At 41.5% G+C, this 12,535-nt stretch overlaps 1 protein-coding gene across 2 annotated transcripts in view; it reads left to right on the top strand.

Moving 5' to 3' along the window:
* Positions 1-1,722: 1,722 nt before the first annotated feature.
* Positions 1,723-12,535, top strand: part of dlgap4b (discs, large (Drosophila) homolog-associated protein 4b) — a 28,875-nt gene continuing 18,062 nt past the window's right edge. The window contains exons 1-5 of one of the 2 annotated variants that reach the window (XM_039612496.1): positions 1,723-3,113; positions 3,291-3,505; positions 5,613-5,757; positions 6,893-7,148; positions 7,442-7,594. In XM_039612496.1, coding sequence (XP_039468430.1) covers positions 1,893-3,113; positions 3,291-3,505; positions 5,613-5,757; positions 6,893-7,148; positions 7,442-7,594 — 1,990 coding nt within the window. In that variant the 5' untranslated portion in view covers positions 1,723-1,892. The remainder of the gene's footprint in view (positions 3,114-3,290; positions 3,506-5,612; positions 5,758-6,892; positions 7,149-7,441; positions 7,595-12,535) is intronic. The other variant, XM_031747886.2, reaches the window with a different exon arrangement.

The following is a 12,535-nucleotide window of genomic DNA, read 5'->3' as shown; positions in this document are numbered from 1 at the left end:
CCAATTTGACTTTCAAATTTTATGAATAGGAAAGTGGTATAAAAAGCCATTAACTGCTAGGCTGACAATTCACATTAGCTTTCTCAATATGGAAACTGTGAATGATGAAAATTAAAGAGCAATGTTATTTTGACGATTGTTTTTTATGGAATGAGAGTACCTGACTAAAATTCAAATGAGGGAGTGATGGTTTTTATCTGGCCCGAACCCATAACCTCCGTAGCAAACAGCAGTTTGTGCAGAGCGACTGTAAGTTAATACATTTTCAGTGAACTGTTGTTGTCCTGCAGAGCTGACTTCGTCTGAAAGTAATTAAGATTAAATGTACTGTGCTGAACATGAGATTAAGTTTTAACAGTATTATTAGTTTTCCTTGCATCTGCTTCGGAGGTAGTCTCTAATATTAAGACATCCATATTTTATCCCAGTTTACTTCCAGTTTACAGCGTGATATCATAATATACTAACAGTATTTATTAAAAATGGCAATTAATTCAGTAGAAATGTGCGTGTTTATTAGCTGTCTGCCAAAATGTACAAAGAATTATTCCAGTTATTAATTCACTCGACTGCACCAGCAGAGATAAGGAAGCAGCATGCTTTAAAAAACTGAAATGTAATGTACTTACAGATGTACTTACAGATGCTCGGTGGGCTTGTTTACTATTCCTTTGGCTTAAAAAGTTAGCTGAAATTGAGTAATAATAATTACACTATTCAGCTATTAATAACTTCATATCCACATAGGATAACAAGCCTAATACCTGTCACTATCACCTTTGCATGATATCCCTCCATTATAATCGTTCATGGTCCATGACGAGAAGCACCATTCTTGCTGCCCTGCCAGGCAGGGCATTGGCACAGCTTGACTAGGAGGACAAGAAGTTGTAGCTGCCAACTCCTGCCGCCCACCGCCCACTGGTCAAATCCTCTTTTACTGGTTTCACTATGACATTCTGCCCGCCATCCTTGGCTCACCATGCAAAGCTAGGACAGGAGCTTCATCACTCGTGCCAGGGATACCCACTGGAGGTGGGAAGTGGAGAGAGAAGTGACAGTGGAGGAGGAGAGGGAAAGAGAAACAGATGGAATAAGAGAGAATGATACAAGCTGAAAGAAAGGGCTTTTACAGAGATTTGGCCATTGTGTGTCACAACTTACCTGGAGGAGATACAGTGAGTCAGCCAGAGACAGCAGGTAGTGTTGTTAACTATATTTTTTTTAAACTGCCTTAAGTGTGTAATATTATGTTTTGGATTTTTTTTAAATTATTATTAAAGGAAAGGCCACAAAATCAAATCTTCTCATGTCTGCATTTGTTTGTGGGTGCTCATGAAAGGAAATGTTTGTGCAATGATGAATATTCCCCTGACCTTTTTTTTCTGAATGTGATTAGACAGAAAAAGGAGATATTTGTTCGCTGGCAGCTGCAAAGACCCACATAAATGCAGAGGCGTCTCGAGTAACTCAGTACTGTCAGCAGTTTTTCCCCTACTGATAATCTAAGCCCTGACCCACAAGCTACAGCGCGCCTTTGTTTAACATGTTGTTTTTCTATCCATTCCTAGCATTTTAACACAGATGTTCACTGTGGGAGACAGTGGAAAGCTGGCTCATTCACTGCACAGACAAAAAAAATGCCTTCCAGCTAGTCTGTTTTAGTCTGGTTTAGCACAGAAGTGGGCGTATTTGTGTGGCCAAGCTGATGTGGATGGTTGAGTTTGAGTGTTTGTGTTATGTGTTTGGTACAGTGCTGTATTAATCAGCTCTAAACCTTTTTCCTTCTGTCTTTGTGTTGGGTTGTTTGTCTCTCTTTTCTAGGAAATATCTTCAAAGGAATCTCTCTTCTGGCCTGGAGGTCTTCTAGAGGGTTGGACCTCCTCGCCATCATGAAAGGCTTAGGGACCAACCGCAGCAGACACCTGTCTGATTCCTGCAACCCTTCTGCAGACCATTCAGAGGCCCTCTTCTCTCAGAAGACCACCACACTTCCTCGCAGCCCTTACTTGCTGAGTCCCACAATGGACCACTATGGCACCATGGACCCCCACCTTTACTCTTCAGCTAATCCAAGCTCCCTTCCACCAGAATGCATGCTGCCCCTCAACAACCAGCTGTCCAACAGCAGCACCTTTCCTGGGATTCACTACAACTCCTACGACCAGTCTGATTTTTCTCCTCCTGGGGACAGCATCGGAGGAATAAGCACAGGGACCTTGGGGACCTCCATGTCCATGGGCATGGGAACGGGAATGGGCATGGGCATGGCAGGACTGAGCGCACGAACACCTATGATTACAAGTGGCTCGGCAACAATATCACATCATATGACCAAGAACCAGACCCCACCAAGTCTGCTTGAGTTTGATAAACAGCTACCTGGTGGCCGTGATGGATTCAGCACATTGCAGTTTCACCGAACATCTGCTGCTGCTGCTGCCAAGCAGCGTACGGACAGTCCTGGTCGTATTCGTTACATGCTGCACTCAGTGCAGAAGCTCTTTGCAAAGTCGCAGTCACTGGAGAGCCACAACATGAAAGGAAATGTTAATGGACGGTCGACCGGCAGTGGTGGAGGTTCGTCTAGTACGGAGGATGGAGGGAAGCACAATCGCAGAGCCAAAAGTAAAGATCGGGGTACAAAATCAGAAGCAACTGCCAAGCGACGGCCACGCTCCAACATGTCGGGCTACTGGAGCTCGGACGATCTGGACAGCAGCGATTTGAGCAGCTACCACAACACCATGGCCATGATGACTCTCGGGCGTCCATCTGGCCCGGACAGCCACGGGGGGCAGAACAGATACATCCACAGTGGCTACAACACTATCAGCTCCTCTAAAAGCAGCAGTGACTTAAAGTATCAGGCACTTCCTGGGCCAGGGGGTGGAGGAGGTGGTGGATTAAGTGGACTAGGTGGATTAAGTGGACCAGGAGGTTTGATGATGAATGATAGTGACTATATGAAAGGAGGGTCATGGTCCACATTAACCATGGGTCAACCAAGACAGATTATTCAGAAGGGCTCAGCTACTCTGGACAGGTCCATGCTCAAGTCCAAGTCCTGCCAACAAGAACTAACCTGCAACTACCTACAGGTTGGAAGAAGGGTGAGTAGCCCACAAAGTAGAGTGGATAAAAAATTATATTCTATCTATTTGTTGAGTGTTTACTGTATGTTTATTTAAGCTATTACCATTAAGGGAAACACTTCAGTGGTTAGGTAACAACATAGATCGTTAAAAACTGACTGAAGACTCATTTTGTTCACTTAATGGTGGCTATAGGGTGACTGGAGCAGCTCATTAGGTCGCAGCGGGGGTGCCAATGAAATCCCATGCCGGCGGATGCGGAGTGGTAGCTATGTGAAGGCAATGGGAGACATGGAAGACAGCGATGACTCTGAGGGAAGTCCCAAACCCTCACCAAAAACTGCTGCTCGGCGTCAGAGCTACCTCAGGGCTACCCAGCAGTCTCTGAGTGACCAGTTTCCCCCACGCAAGTAAGGGCACAAACTGAACTATGGTTTATTACACATTAGCATAAACAATAAGGGAGAAACTCTTCACATACAAACAAGGATCAAAGAAGAAGAAGAAGAAAGCGTATGGTTACCGTTCATGAGAACAACTAGAAACCATGCCTGTTTCTCCGGTCATGATAAGCTGGGAAAAATACAACATGTTGTTTTTAATGCATGACTATAGTCAGAAGAAAAGTTACTGATTGGCCCTTTAAAATGTATGTAGCCCCCCAAAAAATCTGCTGATTTTCAGAGAACGCCCAAAACGTTTATTAGCGCGCACTGTTATAAATACTGATTGGCAAAAGCTCTTAACAATCAAACAACAGGGAAAAAATTCTGTGGATACATACTGAAGCCCCAGCCTCAGAACAGACACACACACACAAGTGCGCACGTGTACACACAGTCCACGCTGCGCTTACTCACGCATAGAAGTGGTGTCAGACTCCCTGCTGCTGTCCACATGTCACTCTTACTATCATACCTCAGCTGTGATTTACCTACATACTGTTGGCCTTAGGAAGCGTCACTAAGATAATACGCTATACAATAGTGCAGTTTGCACAATACGACACTGACTTTTGTTTGCATTCAGCCAGTAAATCAGCACAAATCAGCCCGATCGGTTTGACTAAGTGGGATTGTGGCTCACTTGCCTCTGAATGACATGCTTTCTGGAGCAAAGCATTGCACAGTGAGTGATGCAAGCACGGTGGGACATTGCTAATTGACTGTGCTTTTTCATGCAAGGCAAGAAAATATAGTCATATTGTTTCATTTTTATCCACAGCGATGTTACACTAATTTAAGGCACAGCTGTCACGCTTTCTAATGTATAATCAACTTTTCAAATATTGACTTGTTAGAGAAATGTATGAAATTTTAATACCCCGCGATAACATCTTTTCCCCCAGATTATCATGCTTTGACAAACTTTAGTGTATTTTAGGCTTTTTTTTGTCAGTGTCTATTACATTCATATACATACATGACACAAAACCTTGATGCAATAATGTGTTGTATAATTTCCTTTTGATGTATCTTATAATTCTGGTTGGATCAGAGACAGAGGGTAAAGAAGACAAGCAAGAGGTTGGGGGGGTTGATAATCATGGGCACAGCTTACCTACCAAACACACCAAGCAATTTAAAATCTAGAATTACGCTTGAATGACTTACCCTAATACCCCCCTGCTAATTCCTGATCGTCCAACCCTACTTTCTTCCGTTCTGCGCCTACCTGATTGGCGTGAGCAGCAGAACCCTGGAATACACCTTGTTGCAAGGGGAGCTAGATGCCCTGTGGTCTCCACTCCACAGTATGTCCTCTCTACACCAGCTGGGCAGGTCAATGAGCAGGTTAGTGATAGGTCTGCAAGCCACTTCTCAGGGGCGCGGTGCAGAACACTTCAGATCGGATTGGTCTATGATCAGTGACTTTGCACTGCCCCCCTCAGATGTCTGAAAGTGGAAACTCCAAATGCAAAAATTCATGTCCTGCTGCCAACAACTGCTAACCTCCCGTAAGCTTGTAAATACCATCTGTCCAGTGCTTTTGGGTGGAAAGTAGCTTCAACACTATTCAAATTAGGGAATGAGGGGGACATCTGTGTCCATACACTTTGGCATGGCATTTTACTGCCATGTCACTATCACTGTGTGCCAACAAAGAACATGTAAAACATTCTATTTTTAGCTTAATAAAAACCTAAACATGTTTTGTTTTGGCACCATGATGGCATAGAACGCTGTGCACTGTACATGCCTCGCCTGACATCATTGGCTTTGCATGCTGGGATGCTAAAATGACTAATGCTAAAATTAGATGAAATAGAGATGAGATTTGGAGCATCAAAGTGGAAATTAAAGGGATGACTTCAATAATAAACTTGTCCTCCTTTTATCTCTCTTTCAATTTCTGGTTTTGCTGGTCACTCATTTTCTCCCTTGATCAACGTTTTCCCTTCTGCCTCTCTGTCATCGTGCATTAGCAGCAGCATATCCTGTTTACAATCATTTTCCATCAGTTTTTCTCCTTAGACTTCATATTCCTAAATGATATTTTGGTTACTTCCCTTCCCAGCTGTCTTCCATCTCTCAGAGAGTTCTCCAATAATCGCAGCCTAGACAACCTAGACTGCATCGGGAGTATAGGCTCATCTTTGCCACCATGGGACGACGATGACTTCAGCCAGGCTTGCAGTACCTTGGGCAGACGCATGGGACAGGTCAGTGTTTTCCTGGAAGACTGACAGGGCAAATGTGGCATCTCTTATCTTTCAGAGGTTAAAAAATGTTTTCCATTTCTGTCTGTGTCTCATTTGCTTCCATTATCTTCCTAATGAGTTCCGAGTGCATTTGTTCTCGATCATAATTTACATCATTTGGCTCCTGGCAAACTTTCTACTCTCACATCACCAGTCAAAGACCCTTTTGTCTGCCTCGAGCTACACTCGTTTCCTTAGTATAATTTACATTTTCACAGATACAGCCCGAACGACTATAATAAAACGAGCTCCCAGCGAACAAAGATTCCCTATTTTCTGACTGCATCTCACTGATAGTTTAAATTTTCAGTTCGTCCACTTACATAGGAACTATTAGCCTCCCAATGTCAAGGTCGGTGAGATGATGAACAACTGTGCAGCGTGGCTCTGATCTTCCTCAGTGAAATGAGGCAGTGCAGGCTATTAGTACAGGATTTACAGCCAATCTCTGACAGCTCACTCACTGCATTACAACACATTCGCCCAGTATATCAATTTAGGGTTTGAACTTACATGCACAGTAGCGAGCCATGCAAATTCATTATGCATTATATTTTTAACTTAGTGATGGACTTTTTCCAGAGCAGAAAAATTCAAATTACCTGAAACATTTACATGATTGTGCCAATGTGTGCTTACACTCACCTTTAGAAAAGTCAGAGCAAAAGCTGAATTTATATGAGCACTGAGTCACTACATGAAAAAGTCACATCTGTTGCCTTATTTTTTTTGGTTTCTTTGTTTTTAGCATTATTGTTGTACAGTTTTATGTGAGGAAAAAAATGAAAATAACGGTGCAGATCACTAGAAGAAAAAATTACTTTAATGCATACAAATATAGCCTATAAAATAAATCACAGTCTAATATATCGTAATTTGGACATCATAAAAATGCATTTATAACAAAATCTACATACCCTTAACCATACACACATTTGCACAAGTGCACACATTTGGTGGTTTTACTGCACATCTAGAGGCTACTCCTAGCAGCTACTCTCAAGGCAGCCGCCTTGAGTGCGAGGAGCAGCTGCAGTGAACAAAATAACTACTGCTACAACAGTGCCAATCTTGTTTTTTTTTTCCTTCACTCTAGCTACGAGACCTAGAAAGGAGCCATCATTATGAAGACCGCAGCTCAGATTCTACATTTAGAGATTCCCGTTCCCATTCTCAGGACAACTCAGAGCCTCCAGACCTACCCATGCCTACGTGCTTCCGATCCCGCAGCCACAGCTACCTGAGAGCCATCCAGGCTGGCTGTTCCCAAGATGACGACGTTGCATCCATCGACTCGGGCTGCTCTCCGCCTCCCATTGACACCACGGTTCGCACCTACAGCACCAGCACTGGTGAGTCCCAGACTGAAAAACTGATGGTAAATTGCAGATTTTTATAAAACAATATAGGAAGAGTCATTGCCACAAATCACAGTAATGTGTTCCCAACTGATAAAACCATTTTCTTTCACTCCTTTTCAAGTGTGACACAATCACATGAGCCCAAATTCTTTGCTTTGCTTTGTGTTTTCCATGGTAGTAGTTTGAATGTTCATTATAACCTTGGTCTTTGGCGGGCAACTGATCCTCCAGCATGCACACAGCATTACATTTAGCTCAAATGCAGCCTTTTTTGCCCATGCTAGACGACCTTTCTGCACAATGGAAGACATGGAAAGAACAGTTTGGCTCTTACCTGAGAGCCACAGGCTTGGACAAAGAACCAAAGGAGAAACAACTTGCAATTTTTCTTCAGCGTTTTGGGGCAGACAGACCACGCATCCTACCCCCACGCACAGGTAACAATGTGAAACCAGCCCCCTTTCCCCCTAAAATCATTCTATCCATTTACCACTTCATGAACTACAAAGAAAAAATATCAGTACAAATATAAAGTTGTCAAACTGCTGGACAGAGACTAGATTAAAATCATACTCTAAGTATACATTACTGTGTAACTTGTGATTACAGGACATGGTAGCACAAGAAGACAGTGGGCAGTTTGTTTGCTAACCTAACTTTTAATTTCACAGGAATGTTTTACTGGTTGTTGACATCTCCTGACGCAGAACTGGAATATGGGTTTATATGCCTAGGCTATGGGTTACTATTAAAAAACAAACAAAAAAAACATCCACTTTGTGGCGCTCTTCACACAGTCTGTAAATCACAGACCACATGCTGCCTTCATGGTAATGAAACTTTTCAGTGCTACTTGGGGATTATTCTGTAGCTTCAGTCTACATATTTTCACCAAGGATTTGTTTTTTGTTTTTTTATTAAATGTGTTTACTTGCGCATAAACACAATAGGAAAAATTAGCTTGTTTGTTGTTTTGTTTTTCAAAAAGAATTGCATAAACAATTACAAAAATTACAAATTACATTTGAGAAATTAAATCCAATTTAATTTCTGATTATCAGAGTTTAGAGTTTAGACTTAAATACATCAGATAGAGTTGCTTTTTTGTTGTATAAGAAACAATCATATTTTACTTAGAAAGGGTCTTTGTTGCAGTTATACGAATACTTAATTTGCTTGTGCAAAATTTAAGGCATTATGAATATGGTTGTGTCTAGAATTGCATTTTACAGCAGTGGAACAGAATTAAAACTAACACTTTCATTGGCAGCAAGCCTGGGATCCTGCAAAACTTTACAGTTAGAGAAAGAAATTTTCATTTTAGATCTAATTTTATTTCAGTTGTTGTTATCCTTACCCTATTTTTTATGTCTGAATTTAAAAAAAAAAAAAAAAAGAAAAGAAAAGTTGTAGGACCTTGCCGGTGCTATTATTAGCATTTTTTTTTTTAATGGAAAAAAGAAAGAAAAGAAAAAAGCTTTTGGTCTTCTGACGGTGGTGATAGAATGTCCGAGGTGCTCCTGAAGGCATCAAGTAGAGCTGCCACCACGCCTCCCTGGAGCTCAGAGAGACGCTCCAAACAAAAGGCAACAAAACCCGGCTTTTCGTCTCCACAGGCTTGACAGGTAGTGCGTGTCGACAGCTGTCATTGAAACAGTCTTTACTCAAGACTCTTCGTATTTTTTGACTGCGCTCTGAGAACAGGGTAAGTAAACTAACCGTTCTCAGCTTACTGTTTACACTTTGTCATCAATTACGCTCAAGTTTGGTGTCCCGGCTTGTTCGGTGACAGGATGACGTTTAGCTGTTGCCCACGGACGTATGCTTTGTGGCGTTAGGACGATAATTGAGCATTCCCGTTGATAGTTTCTGCTGGATAAGGGCGGTGTTTCTGAACACAAGTCTAAGTGGACGGCTAAATGTATTCACTTGTCTTCATTAAAATTGGTCTGCACAGTGAGAAAGGGCACTTACAAAGACAAAGGGAAAGAAAAAAAAATCTCCTGGATCACCTGTTGAGAGAAAAAGGAGAGGACAAGCAAAAAAAAAAAAAAAAAACCAACATACTAAACACAACATCATCACGTTAATCTAGCTAAGTGTGAACAGCAGTAAATACTAAATATTGAATGTTGTTGTGCAGCACGCAGGACAGACAGCGCACAATGTGCTTTGAAGTAGCAGCTAAGAAAGGTGTAGTTTGTCTACGAACAGTGAACACCCGTGTGCACACCTGTGTGGATCAACGCGCTTGTATACAAAAGGTTTCCCCATGTAACGGTCTGCTAGAGGGTGTGGAGGCCCATAGCCCCGTCCCCCCAGGGCATGAAGCAGGCATGGAGGAGATCCAGGCTCCAGACAGGCTGCCCTTTCTCACTGTCCCTTTTCCCTTCTGTTTTTCTTTTCCTTCCTCTCTTTCTTTCTCCCTTTCCTATCCCCCAGTCATGTCTGTCCCATCTGTAACAACTGAAAATAAAATAAATAATAATAACAAAGTTTGATCAAATGGACCAATACGGCAATGCCATGATGATCCATTTGGCAAAATAAATCCATTTGGTATCCTTGTTGGTCTTCAGACAACAATTCTGACGGCTTAAGAACCAAATGGGACAGGCAAAAAAAAAAAAAAAAAAAATTGGTCTGCACAGGGGGATTATTTATGGGCTGCCCCAATATTCGCCCAAATGTTGGTTTAGAGCCCTTTTCAGGTTACATTTAAGGCTCTGCAGTTTTGTAACTGTGAAAAATCTGCCTGTGTCCTGATGATGGTTTCCATGACAAGGGAGTGGTGGTGATGGTTACAGGCAGTGTTGTGTGTTTCTTGTGATGTGCTGTTTCTGAACCATCAGTGTCACTTGAACCAGTTGTTGTTACTGATCCGGTGTTTATATTGGCTTACGCTGAGCTGGACCTGTCATCCACCATGTTCAGTCTTTCCAGTCTTTATTGAGAACGTGGTTATGTTTGGATCCAACCTTCTTGCCCTCAGCTTTTTTCCATCCTGGTGTGTTCTTTAGTAAAGTTGTGTACCCTATAACAAGATGGATTATATGCTGGATTATAGCTGGTGTGCTGGTATCTTAAGGGTTTGGTTTTTACCTTGTTGTGTCCTTAATTATTTAATTACTATTGCAATATTCTGCTTGAGGGGGAACTTTAACTCACTCAAGCTCCTAAAACGAATTGATCAAATGTTCCAAACCCGATGGTGGGAACTGCCCTTCAAGCAGTGGTGGCATTGTAGGAACTACAAGTGGTTATCATCTACTCAGTATTCCCATACCAAATAGTAAAAAGCTGTTAAGAGAAAGGAGACTACTGTTTGTCCTGTAGCACATGTCCTATTTTTTCTTTCAGTTTGGGATTTATTCTTTATTCTTTAGTTAAGGTTTAATTAATTGGGATGGTTTTTAAAAATTGATTTATATCCTCCTAAAACCTCAGCAGTTCTTTTTTGTCCTCTGTTAGGGACATGAGTCTAAGACCTCTACATCAAGCATCATGAATGCGATCTATACGAGTCCTACTTTACTGTCAAGATGACATCCTGGTCTTTCTATTTATGCCAAAATGTTCGCTGTCAATTAAATTTCAATCATACTGAAAATCGGTTGAAATAATTTTTTGGGATGAAACATGAAAACAGGACAATACTGACTGAGACCACCAAAGAGGTGGTCCTCTGGTTACATCAAGCTGAAAATGGGCACCCAGGTTTTTTTAAATAAATAAATGTCAAAGCACATAAACCACCTGCAAAGGTTTATCTCTGAAGGTAGCATTAAAACCAAACATTAAAAACACCAGCTTAATTCATTCTTCAGCATATCTGTGTTCACAGCATGACTCAAATAACCTCTGCTCTAAATTTACTGGCTCCTAGTTATAGATCGAGACAGATCCTTCAAGCTTACGCACTCCAGAGTAATACTTGATCTTCATGCCTCAGATAAGGACGAAAAGAATAAAGCCTTCTGAAAGGTAATGTAACAAGGCTGCCTCATTCTGCTGAGGCAATGGAAAGACGATTTCCTTCACAGGCCAGTGTCTTGTGCGGCAGAGCCCTACTTTTTACAGAAATTCTTATCAATACAGTGGGGGAAATAATTATTTGATCCAGTACTGAATTTGTAAGTTAGCTCGCTTCCAAAGAAATGAACAGTCTCTAATTTTTATGGTAGTTTTATTTGTAAAGGAGAGAGACAGAATATCAACCAAAAATCCAGAAAAAAACACATCAAATAAAAGTTACAAACTTTGTTCACACAGCCACAATTCTGGCTCCCAAAATTTGTCTATGTGCTCATGTGACACACAAATTACAGTATATTACAGATACTACTAATCTCAACTTGTTATGTGTACAAAGCACTTCTGTCAACAGAATCAATTTCTTCCATTCAAACCTTTCCGCGAAAGTGGGCAAGACCAAAGAGGTGTCAGAGTATGTCACGGGAACGCTTGTAGACCTGCAAAAAGCTGGAATGAGCTGCAAGGCCATCAACAAGAATCTTGACGAGAACGTGGCAACTGCTCGTGCGATTATTCAGAACTGGAAGAAATATAAAATCGGTCACAATCAGGAGCTCCATGCAAGATTTTTCCTTGTAGGGTGAAGATGATTATGAGAACGATGGTGGATCAGCCAAAAAACACATGGGAGGAGCTTGTTAGTGATCTGAAGATAGTTAGGACCTCAGTCACCAAGAACACCATTGCTAACGCACTGTACTACATAGCAATGTAGTACTATACATTTCTCCTGCTCAAGACGTTTGACAGTGAACATCTAAATAATTCAGTGAAAATTTGGCAGAAAGTGCTGTGGTCAGATGAAACTAAAATCAAGCTCTTTGGCACCAACCTGACCCGTCGTGTTTGAAGGAAAAGAAATGCTGAGTATAATCCAACGAACACCATCCCCACAGTCAAGCAGGGAGATGGAGACAGTATCGTTTAGAGCTGTTTTTCTCTTAAGGGTACAGGATAACTTCACCGCACTGTTGGTTGAGAAAACTACCATAACTAATAGAGACGGTTAACCTCATTGTAAGTGAGCAAACCTACAAATTGAGCAGCAGATGAAATAATTATTTCCCACTCTGCTATTGTGTCTCAATAGAAGATAAATCTAATTTTTTTTTTTTTTTTAAAAACAACAACAATTGATGCAACATGTTGCTTTCAACCATAATGCTGAAATTATCTAAAAAATCTAGATATCAAAACTGAAATCTTTAACCTAAGCAAGTACAGGAAACAGTCTGATGAGAGAGTGTGCTACTTGCTGTTCCTCTGTTGTTAATGCGTTTCTGCACTGGGTTCTCTTTCTGATCGCAACAGGCTTTCTACACCTGTTTTCTATGCTATCATAC

This window comes from Oreochromis aureus, linkage group 5, assembly GCF_013358895.1.
Source record: "Oreochromis aureus strain Israel breed Guangdong linkage group 5, ZZ_aureus, whole genome shotgun sequence".
Taxonomy (NCBI): Eukaryota; Metazoa; Chordata; class Actinopteri; order Cichliformes; family Cichlidae; genus Oreochromis; species Oreochromis aureus.
The sequence above is the reverse complement of the archived record's forward strand: the minus strand, read 5'-3'. Positions and strand labels throughout refer to the sequence as shown.